Source organism: Suricata suricatta, chromosome 4, assembly GCF_006229205.1.
Source record: "Suricata suricatta isolate VVHF042 chromosome 4, meerkat_22Aug2017_6uvM2_HiC, whole genome shotgun sequence".
Lineage (NCBI taxonomy): Eukaryota > Metazoa > Chordata > Mammalia > Carnivora > Herpestidae > Suricata > Suricata suricatta.
The window spans coordinates 72,954,681-72,966,831 of record NC_043703.1 but is presented as its reverse complement, the minus strand read 5'-3'; the positions used below and the strand labels follow the sequence as shown (position 1 = coordinate 72,966,831).

The window sequence follows — 12,151 nt, the reverse complement described above, 5'->3', positions numbered from 1 at the left end:
AGCAGCACTCCCCAGAGGGCTGTTGGACACATGCAATTCTAGGTCCAGTGCTCTCCTACCTGCCTCCCCTTCCATCTGAACCTCCCCACGCCCTTGACCCTTTCAGCTACACGACTCAGCCTTCTGATCTCGATTTATTTCCATGGTACTTCCCCACAACAGCCTCAATGTCTGGTTGGATGGAGCCCCTGTGTAAACACACGGCGTCCTACATTTACCTTCCTTTGCAACCACTTGCTCTTATTTACCCTGACTGTCTTCCTTCACAGACTGCAAGGAACTCAAGGGCAGGAAACAAGGTCTTGGCACAGGGTCTGGTATGACATGGGTGCCAAAAAGACACTTGTGCAAGAAACAGTCAGAGCCAAGCATTGTATTTTAGCAGATGGAATAATGGGTAGGCTTACTGTCAAAGTACTGAGGATAATAAATACGCGAAACATCCCTGGTCCAAAACAGACGTTTTGAGGGACGTCCTGAGGGGTTCTTGACAGACTGGGAAGGATGGTACGTGAGAATAACAACTTACACAGCAGTTCTAACATCATTTTGGCCAAAATAATCTTTCCATTAATGGGAGTCATAGAGACTACAATGAACTACGGACCTCCCTTTAAACTTAAGGTTAGTAAACAGAAATGAGCCTCCCAAATTCAAGAGATATATGATGTGAATCCCCGTCACCTCATAAAAAGGGGAAGATCTAGAGGCAATACAGACATCACACATGATTTTACCTGCAAGAGTTTGGTTTCAGATCCAGTGTAAATAACTATGCCAAGGACCCACTGGGTATTTTTAAGCTGTGTCCCTCTTAGCAAGACCTGACCAGGCCCGACTGCAACAGGACTAAAAATAAAGAGGAGCAGTTATAAATCACCAAAAAGTTTCTTCTCTTCTTTTCACAATGTAAAGCAAGCCTAGGCTTTCACCTTATATATATTTCTTTTTGTCAGGTTCAACTTTGGGGGGAAATAACAATAAAAACGAATGTGTCTTCATACAAAGAACATGGGAAAAATTGTTTTATCATCCAATTCCCACTAACCTAAAGGTATGTTGATTACAAGTTTTAGAGAAATAATCTCTCTCATATCTAGGCTGCCTCTGAAACTTACTGTCAAGGAAGACTGGGTGGAAGAATAAATACTTGTGTATTCCCAATTTGGTAATCGATAGAAGAGTTACGTGTGGTCACTCAGAGCCCACGAGCAAGCTGGGCTGGTCACGTTCTCCCGTCCTCCTCCCTCCTGCACTGCGCTGACTCTACATAAAAAATGCTTCCGGGGTGCCTGTGTGGCTCGGTCGTTGAGCACTGGACTTTGGCTCAGGTCATGATCTCCTGGTTCAAGAGTTTGTGCCCGGTGCCTGGAGCCTGCTTGGATTCTGTGCCTCCCTCTCTCTGCCCCTCCCCCACTCACTCATTTTCTGTCTCTCTCAAAAATAAATAAACATTTTTAAAAATGCTTCCATAAAAGTCTTAAGTGAAAGCTAAGCAGAAGTGGAGCAGAAATTGGGAAAAATCCTTCATCATTATCAAGCTGAATTCCTAGTGGCTTCTCTTCTTGGATGACTTTCAAAACCTTGTTCCTCCCACTAACTTACCCCAAGGGATGTGCTAAGTGCTTCTACGCCAAATTCTCACACTCACTCGCTCGCTCTCGCTCTCTCTCTCTCAAAAACTTACCTGACTTCTCTAGACCTTCCATTGCTGGTATACAGACTTTTAAAATGCCATACAGTTTCCTCCCATATTTAAGAATCTTTTTAACAACATATTGACACCTCAGGTTATTTCAAAATCAAGTAAAAAATGAAAAAATATTAAACTGAGAGGACAAAAACTGCCATATTTTATGTTCCATTAAAAAAAAGTTTGATAAGAGAAAGATGATACCTTTTACCATTTAGATACAAGGTTCCAGTGAAGGTATCGAAATGACGATTAGGTCCTTCACATTCTATTTTTCCAGAGAGGCTTGATAAGTGTTTTTCTGTTTGCATTTCAGCAGTTTCTAACAAAGCCTATAAAATAAAGTCCAAGTAAAATAAAATGAATATAAAACTTTAATGGCAAAGTTCAGTGTCTTAGTAGTTAATAAAAAAAAATCCTGAAAATTAGGGTCCAAAATGTATTGCATTTACCAGATAATAAGGTACCTCAAGCCTTAACATAAATTTTGTTAGAAAACTTTGCCATACCAGTATTTTGCAAATAATTTTAATAAGGTTGAAAGAAGTAGGAAAGTCGAGTTTTTATCATCTCTACATGAAACTAACAGTTTTGAAAGTGTAGTGACTATAACCAAAGATCATGTCACGTTTGACACATTTATGGCTGTAGCTGATGATGCTGAAATCTGGACCACACTTAGAGTGGCAATGATTTAGAATAATGACTACAAACTTTTGCATTCATCAGATTTACATGCAAGTCTTATTAAAATACAGATTGCTGAGATTCAGCCCCAGGGCTTTTTTATTCAGTAGGTCTGAGGTGGAGCGCCAGGATTTGCATTTCCCAAAGGATGCTGATGCTGCTGGTCTGGAGAGCACACTGGAGAAAAACTGATCTAGAGAATGTCTCGTTGCAATAAGATGATCTCAACTTTACAGAGAGCAAAGGGAGATCATCTTCAGGAGAACAAGAATCAAATTGCCATCAGTCTTTTTAACAGTAATACGAGATATAGCAAGACAATGAAATTTTATTTTTCATTATCTAAATAAAAGACCTTTAAATCTATAACGTTATATCTTTCCAAATATTAAACAAATGTGAGTTTAATGCAAATATTCTCAGGCATGCAAATGTCTTAGAAGTTTTGACCCTCAGAAACCTACAAGGAAACAGCTTGAGATGCACTTCTGTTAATAAAAAGATGCCTTCAGGAAAACAGAAGAGCACGTTACCAACTGGGAGAAGGGTTTTGTAACACGTATACCATAAAAACTATGGGGGCACCCAAGTGGATCAGTCAGTTGAGCGTCTGACTTCATCTCAGGTCATGATCTCACACTTCCTGAGTTCAAGCCCCACATGGGACTCACTGTCAGTGCAGAGCCTGCTTCAGATCCTCTATCTCCCTCTCGCTCTGCCCCTCCCCTGCTCATGATCTCTCTCTCTCTCAAAAATAAATAAAACATTACAAATAAATTTTAAATATGTAAAGAAATCCTATAAACCAATAAAAAATGCAAAAATCCCAATAGAAAGATGAATAAACATGAACAAATATTTCCCAGAAAAAGAAAAAATGTATTACCAATAAGCTCAAAAGCAGATGCTCAAGAACGATATATTAATGAATTTAAAAAGAAGAAGTAGGGGCGTCTGGGTGGTTCGGTAAGTTGAGCGTCCGACTTCAGCTCAGGTCATGATCTAATGACCCGTAAGTTCGAGTCTCGCATTGGGCTCTGTGCTGACAGCTCAGAACCTGGAGCCTGCTTCAGATTCTGTGTCTCCTTCTTTCTCTGCCCCTCCCCTGTTCACCCTCTGTCTCTCCCTGTCTCTCAAAAATGAATAAATATTAAAATAATATTAATAAATAAACATTTTATAAAATTAAGAATAAAGAAAAAGTATTATATCAACTGAAGCTAAGAAAATTATTAAAAAGTTTAACATGCATTCCAGAAAAATAAAATTCTTAGCAAAACTTTGCAAAGTTGGTAAAAGTTATCTACCAGAATGAAGTGCAACTATCCACACTTAAGTATAAAATGTGAAAATGTTCCATGTTAGTCAGGAACAAGAAGAGACTGGTTTCTATCATCAAATGTATTTGCAATTGTTCAGAACTTTCTGGGTATTGCTATAAGGGGGGGGGGTGCAGTAAGAAATTAGGTATGATTATTGGAAAGTAAACACCAAAAATAACTAATTTTTAAAGAAAGAATTTATCACCCAAAAAATCCTATCTGCTTGGCCAAAAAACTATAGAAATGTGCAGGAATATTCAGTAAGGTGTTTGGATTTAAGATACATAGACAAAAATAACTGTAGATGTGTCACAATTACACATTCGCCCACTAGAGGGCAGCTCTCTAATAAAGCTGCTGTAGACATCTGTATAAAGGTTTTTGTGTGAAAGGATTTTCACCTCTTTGCAATAGTGCGATTACCGGGTCATATAATAGTTGTGTATTTAACTTTATACAAAACTGCCAAAATGTTTTCCCAAGTGACTGTACTATTTTATATTCCCACCTGCAATATATGAATAATCCAGTTTCTCCACATCCTCACCCACATTTGGTGTTGGAACGATTTTAAATTTTGGCCATTCTGATAGGTGTGTAGTGATACTTTACTCTGATTTTAACTCTTCACGTGCTTATTTTCCATGTTTATATCCTGTTCTATGTATGGTCTCTGTCTCTCTTGCCCATTTTCCAAGTGAATTGGTTTGGCTTTTTTTAACGTAGACTTTTGAGAGTTCCTTACGTATTCCAGATACCAGGCGCGGTTTGCAAACATTTTCTCCTGGTTCTCAGCTTGTCTCTTCATCTTCTTCAAAAGCAAAAGCTATTCATTTTGATGAGAACCAATTGATCATTTTTTTCTTTTCTGGATCACATTTTTTAAAATTGATTCTGAGAAATCTTGGCCCACTGTAGATCCAACTTGTTTTCCAGTTTTGTTCCTAAAAGTTGCATAGCTTTACATTTTACATTCAAATCCTGATAAATTATTAATTAACTTTTGTAAAAAGTGTGAGTTAGGTCAAGAGTTTATTTGGTATTTTGAGTTTTTTTGTTTTGCCTACGAATGTACAATTCCAGCACCATTTGTTGAAAATGTTATTAGCTTTTTTCCGAAAAACTGCACCTTTGAAAAATTGTTTGGGCATATTTATATGGATCTATTTCTGAGTTTTCTATTCTGTTGCATTGAGCTATGTATCGATCCCTTTACCAAAACTACACACTCGTGATTACTGCAGCTGTAGAATGTCTTAAAATCAGGTAGATTTACTCCTTCCATTTTATGCTGCTTTCTCAAAATCTTTTTAGTTATTATAGTTTATTTCAGTTTCTGTAAATACTTTAGGATAACATCATCCATATCTACAAAAGATCTTGCTGGGATTTTCCTACGAGTTCCATTGATTTTGTCGATTTGGGGAGGATTAGTATCCTTGCTGTGCTGAGCCTTCCGATCCACTCACACTGTTTATCTCTCCATTTATCTAGACTGGCTTTAGTTTCTTTCATCAACATTGTAGTGAAATTTTCAGCATACAGATCCTGTCTATATTGTTAAATTTGTGCCTAGTTCATATTTTGAGTGCTCATGAATGGGTTTTTGTTTTTAATTTCAGGGTCCTCAGGTTTATTGTCACTATACAGAAATGAAAGTGGTTTTGTAGGTTTATCTAGTATCATGCATCCTGGCCAAAAACACATTATTTCATTTTATTTTAGATCCCTTAGGAATCTAGGTATACAACATTTTTACATAGACAGCTATGTCAAAGTCAAATAGAGACAGTCTTATTACTTCCCCTCCGATATGTACGCTCCTTTTCTTCTTCCTGCACTTTCTACCACCTCCAGCGCGACCTGAGTGAATGTCAGCAGACATCACTGCCTGGTTCCCATCTCGGGGGAGTGTGTTTAGTCTTTTACCACTTCTATTTCGTCACATATATTCTAATGTTAGCTCTAAGCTTTTTGTAGATGTCCTTTACCAAGTTGAGAATATTTCCCTCTATTTCTACATTTCTCTAGTTTTTCTCATGAATTGACAGTGAATTTTGTCAGATGCTTTTCCTTCATTTATTGGTATTATCACGTGGTTTAATTCTTCTTTAACCTAAAATGGTGGATTACATGGATGGATTTCCAATTATTAAATGAGACTTGAATACATGGAATAAACCTTTATACTTCTTTTCCTATATTGCTGAATTCTATTTACTAGTACTTTTAAAGAATTTTGGTGTCTATCTGGTTGCTCTGTCAGTTAATGAGACAGGGTTGCTGAAGTCTCCAACTAAAAAGATGGACTTGTATTATTATCCTTTAAATTCTAGCAATTTTAGCTCCACCTATTTGCAGCTCTGGTTTTTTGATGCATGCACATTGACATTGCTATGTCTCCTTGGTGGATCGACTCTTTTGTCATTATATAATGATAAAAAAATGTTCCCTTCTGTCTCTGGCAATTTCATTTGCTCTGATGTCTACTTGATATGATATTAATAAAGCCACTCCTGATTTCTTTTAATTTTTACATGATACATCTTTTCTATCTCTTTTTACTTTTAACCTGCCTATACCATTATAATTAAAGTGAGTTTTGTATAGAAAACTTATATGATCCAGCATATACTTGGATCATGGTTTTAATCCATTAGATACTATTCTAATCCAAGATTTCAGGGTATATTAACACCATTTACATTTCATATAATTATTGATTTTGTTTGTTTTTTCTGAGTTTGCCTTATTCTTTTTTCTTTTTCCTGCTTTCCTTTCAGTTACTTGAACATTTTTTAGAATTCCATTTTGATTGATTGATAGTGTTTTTTTAGTGTATTCCTTAGCGTAAAACTCTTGTAGTGGTTGTTCCAGGCATTACATTATTTATGTGTAACTTCACACAGTTTGTGTCATCACTTACAAGTTTAAATAAAATATAGAAGGCTTGCTTCCCTCCCCATTATAATATATATCTTAAATATTTTTTCATACATTTAGAACCACATCAGATAATTTTATACTTTTTGTTTCAATCATCAAACATAATTTAGTAAACTGAAGAGAAAAAAAGCATATTGTATTTGGCCTTATTTTTGCTTATCATGTTCCTTATCCCTTCTTTCTTTTGTTCTGTTTAATACCTTCCTTTAGCCATTCTTTACAGTAGGTCTTGTGGCAACAAATTCTGTTATTTTTTTTTCCTTCAGTTGAGAATGTTTTAATTCTCTCTTCATTCTTGAAAAATATTTTTGCTCCATACATGACTCTGGGCTGACCGTTCTTCCCGATCAGCATTTTTAAATGTTATGGCACTTCCTTCTGACCTCCATGGGTTTTAATAAGAGATTTGCTTTTACACAAATGGCCTTTTCCCTATAGGTAGGGTCTCTTTTCTCTCAACTACTTTAAAATATTTTTTGTTTTCAGAAGTTTGATTATAATGTGTCTTTGTATGGATTTCTTTGGGTTTATCCTTTTTTGGTTCACTCAGCTTCTTAAATTTATAGTTTATGTCTTTTAGCAAATTTGTGACATTTTAGCCACTGTTTCTAATAGTTCTTCAGCTCCACCCTCTCTTCTCCTTCCAGTGTCTCATGTCATTAATATTAGCTCATTAATTATATTCCCACAGGTCTCTAAGGCTCTGTTGATTTTTTTTTCAGCCTATTATCTCAGTTCAAGTTGGGTAATTTCTTTTGCTTTATCTTTCGGTTCATGGATTCTTTCCTTTGTCCCTTCTCTTCTGCTGTTGAGCTCATTGCTTTAGAGTTTTTAATGCCTTCAGTACTTCTTGTACTTTTGAGTCCTAAAATTTCTATTGGGGCATCTATTTCTTTGCTGAGATTCTGTTTATTTGCCGAAATTTTTATATTTTCCTATTTGTTTCAAGCATGTTTGTAGCTTCTCATTGACTTTTTTTCTTTCCAGTGGATCCTTTAAAATTGCTTCCAGATAGTTCTAACATCTCATTATCTTGGTGTTGGAATTAGCTGACTGACTCTCTCTCTCTCTCTCTCTCTCTCTCTCTTTTTAATGAGTTTGAGATCCTCTCAGTTTTTGGTACAATGAGTGACTTTTTATTGAAATCTAGACATTTGGTGTATCATAAGATCTGGATATCATTTACACTTTGCTTCAGGGGTAGGGGTGTTGCCTCATTATTGCAACATGGGGGTAGGAAGACAAGTTGCACCCTTGGCCTCTGTTGACAGCCAAATGGAGAGGCTCCTTGTTACAGCTGGACAGGAGTGGGAGTTCTGGCTCCCCGGGAGGCCTCCAGCATCGAAGAGACTGGAACGTCTAATTAGTGCTGTCCATGTGGTCTCCACGGACACTGAAGAGATTGGAACATCTAGTTAGTGCTATCCATGTCGTCTCCACTGACACTGGGAAAAGAGGGGAGGGCCTTATTGCCACCCTAATTACAAAATGAAAGCCCTAGCTTCCTACTTGGTTTCTCTGACACCATCCTTGTGGCAGAGTTGGATACCTCATTACAGCCAGGTAAAGATGGAAGTCAAGGCTCTAAACTTAACCTTTGCCCACAGAGGTGGGAGTGGGACCACATTCTCACTCTGTGTCCAGCTGGGGTAGAGTGGCCACTGTCAAAGTCTCTGTCTTACTGTTTGCCCTTTTCCAGTCCTTTGACTAGAGAAAGGCTGCGTTTGTTAGGACATCTTTCTTTTGGGTCTGTGCCTGTTGGTTTTTCTGGGTTTTTGGTTTCTTCAGTCCCAAACCAGGTATATTCAAGGCAAAAGGAAAACCCAGAGAACTCACCACCATGTTGTTCCATGGCTTCCAAGGTCCCAACCTATCTTCTCCCATCACTCTTCCAGTGTTTTTCGATTACTCTTTCAGTGTCTCCTGTATTTGTTTTCTACATAATGTCCAAGCTTTTTAATTTTACTTAGCAAGAAAAATAGAAGAAAGCATGTCTACTTCATTTCTCCTGAAACAGAAGTCTGTAATTGTATTTTTAAAAATCAAGAAGGTACCACTAAACTATCACAACAATCAGTACTGAGGATAAAGGTGGGGTTTAGAAGATGGAGAGGGTTTAATAGACTGCCTAAGTTTCTGTATTATTTATACTATTTTTACAAAGATGATCTATTACTTTAATAAAGCCTAAGTATACATATGTATATATATTTTTTTAATTTTCAATCAAACTAAAGTTTGCAAAAAAGATTAGCAGACATGTAAATAGTCAGGTGTACAATCAGGGGCTTCCTTTCTGAAGCAAAGTGGTAAAGCGAAGACTCAATTATTTTATTTATTTGGTGGGGGCAGGGGAGAAATAGAGAAAGCACATGAACAGAGTAGAGGGGCAGAGGGAGAGCAGGCTCCACACTCCTCCCAGAGCCTGACACAGGGCTCGATCCCACAACCCTGGGATCATGACCTGAGCCAAAACCAAGAGTTAGACACCCAACTGACTGAGCCACTCAGGCACCCCAGGACTCAATTTTCTTAAAGATCAATGTCTTTTTTCCATTAATAGCAAGTAAATTGGAAAACGATCTCCTTCCATTCATAATCACAAATTACTCTGTAATTCAAATGACAGTTTAAAAAACAGTGTTATATAGCATCACTTGGAGCTCATTTAGATTAATAATGATGATATTGATCATGACAGTAGTTATATTACCAAAGCACTAACAAAACTATCCTCAAAACATGTACAAAGGCATGTTATCCTTTTTGACATGAATTTTATAGGACATTTTCTTTCTTACAGTAGTGACATATTACCTAGTCCCTACTTATTCTTTTTAAAGTCCCCTGTAAATAACTGCTGAGGAATCATTACATCTACACAAGAGTGGTGAGATACTTTTCTTCATGAAAAATAAATAAAGAACTGGTACCTGACAAAACCTGACATTGTGAGTTTAAGCATAAAATCAGAATTTTAAAAGGTGTCTTTACCTGTCGTATTTTTAGGTTTGTCTCCCCATCCAGATTACTTGTTGCAATATAACATGTTGCCTCAGGTTCACTAAGGGAAATAAAGCAAGTAACATTGAATTAATCTCTCTCCAAAAAAACTAAGTTCCCAATAATGTTAACAATGAAATGGGACCTACGTCAATGGCTTCTAGGTTTCTTCAAAACTGAAAGGACCACAGTTACTTTTCCAGGAGATATTAATAGTCCGATACCACCAGCCTAAAATTCATCTTGTAGTAGAAAACTTCATACCCTTAAAAAGCTGTGCAATTACTCTTTAATCTCAAAGAGAGAAATGGCTGAGGCTGAACAGGAGATGTTGTATAGCTCAGAGAAGACCAGCATCACAACTAAGGTCAAACTTAAAATTCTGTTATTTTCTAAAATGTGTCCATTGTAGTTCCCAAGGGCTCAGGCTCTGTGGTCTTTATAATGAGGGTAAATCTTCAGGATAACTCTGAACAGAGTTTTGGGCTTCTCTATTTCTATCTAACCTTACCAATTAACACTGAATTAAACATTTGCCTTGCCAGATTTTACTCCATGTCAAATGCAACTCACTCATGAAAACTAATTCTTTGGGGGGAAATGCCACAAAGAATAAAAATTGTCATTAAAGTTTACTTAGTCTTGATTGCAGTCTTGTCTCTTTTGACTGTATCTCAATCACCACAACATCAAGTTTAAAGTAAACAATCTGTATCAACTTTGCCAGCCAAGAGCAAAGCCAGAGCTTACCGAGTACCGAAATCCTAGGTAAACAGTGGTGGGGGTGGGGGTAACATTTGTTGAGAACATAAGTGTTTTAATGTTGCAAGTGTCTGATGACGTTTAACAACAGACTAACCAAAAAGCCTAAAAGAAAACGTAAAAAAAATTTTTTTAAATGTTTGTTTTTGAGAGAGAGAGAGAGAGAGAGAATGAGCTACGAAGGAGCAGGAAGAGAGGGAGACACAGAATTTGAAGCAGGTTCCAGATTCTAAGCTGTCAGCACAGAGCCTGACACGGGGTGTGAACTCACACCCAGATGCCCCCTAAAAGAAAAACTTCTAATGAAAAGCAACAAAAAGAAATCTTAGGAATGAGAGAGAATTCGATTGTCAGAGGTGCCACATTATATTACTTAAAATGTTCAATTTTCAACAAAAAACCATGAACCATGAAAACCCTGAGCAGCAAATAAGTATAAACCATATGTAGATTAAAGAGCAATCGATTGGAAGTGCTCCTGAGCAAGTCCAGACATTGAACTTACTAGACAAAGATGTAAATCAGATATGCCAAATATGCTCAAATAGCTAAAGGAGACTATGTCAAAAGAAATAACATATTAGAACATGTCCCATCAAATAGAGAATATCAATAAAGAATAGAAATGATAAAAAAGAAACCAAATAGAAATTCTGGGGTTGAAAAGTATGATAACTAAGATGTAAAATTCACTGTTCAGAGTTGAGCAAGCTGAAGAAACACTCAAACTTGAAGTTAGGTCAACTGAGATAACTCAGACTAAGAAACAAAAATTTAAAGGAATAAAGGGGGGAAAAATAGAGCCTCTGAGATTGGCAGGACACAAACAAACATACCAGGACTCCCAAAAGGAGAAATCAGAAAGGGGAAGAAAAAATATTTAAATGATACCCCAAAGCTTCCTAAATTTGATGTAAAGCATTAATCTACACATCCAAGAAGCTTAACAAAATAAACCTCCAACTAAATACTCTCAAAAGAAATCACACCTAGACAAATCATAATCAAACTGTTGAAAATTAAAGCCAAAGAGAAAATCTTGATAGCAATAAGAGAAAAGCTACTCATCACTTTCAACAGATGATAAATAGACTATCAAATCTTTCTCAGCAGAAACCTTGGAGGAGGATACAAGGTACTAGGATGACATGTTCAAAGCATTGGAAAAAATCATCAACCAAGAATACTGTATCCAGCAAAACTACCTTTCAAAAAATGAAGAACTAATACATTCCCAGATTTAAAAAAACCAGAGAGATTGTTTACAGCAGGCTTACCCTATGATAAATACCAGAGGTATTTCTTCACACTAAAATAAAAGATCAAAAGGCAGTATCTCAATCCACATGGAGAAAAAACAGTACCCTTAAAAGTATATATAGGTAAATATAAAAGATACAAATAACACATACACATAATTTTTTTGCTTATAACTTTTTTCTCCTTATTTAAAAGTCAACTGCATAAGCAATAATTATAAATCTATGTTGATGGTCACACAATGTATAAATATATAATTTGTGATGACAACAGCAAAAAGGAGGGGGAAGTGGTAATTGAGATATTTTGGAGCAGTTTTTGAATACTAAGGAAACTAGACTGGGATTTATCCAAACTATTGTTATATAAACTATGATGTTAATTGTAATCCACAGGCAACCACTAACTAAATATAAATAGTAACTAAAATATAGAGAGTAAAAGAAACAACAGGGAATTAAAAGTATATTAGAATATA

At 36.4% G+C, this 12,151-nt stretch overlaps 1 protein-coding gene across 1 annotated transcript in view; it reads right to left on the bottom strand.

The window, feature by feature from the left end:
• The window catches only part of LOC115290604 (phospholipid-transporting ATPase IB-like), a 190,457-nt gene that overhangs the window by 134,208 nt on the left and 44,098 nt on the right, over positions 1 to 12,151 (bottom strand). Inside the window, exons 9-11 of the mRNA XM_029938483.1 lie at positions 9,643 to 9,712; positions 1,898 to 2,025; positions 738 to 849 (exon numbers count right to left, since the gene is read on the bottom strand). Of these exons, the coding sequence (XP_029794343.1) occupies positions 738 to 849; positions 1,898 to 2,025; positions 9,643 to 9,712 (310 nt within the window). The remainder of the gene's footprint in view (positions 1 to 737; positions 850 to 1,897; positions 2,026 to 9,642; positions 9,713 to 12,151) is intronic.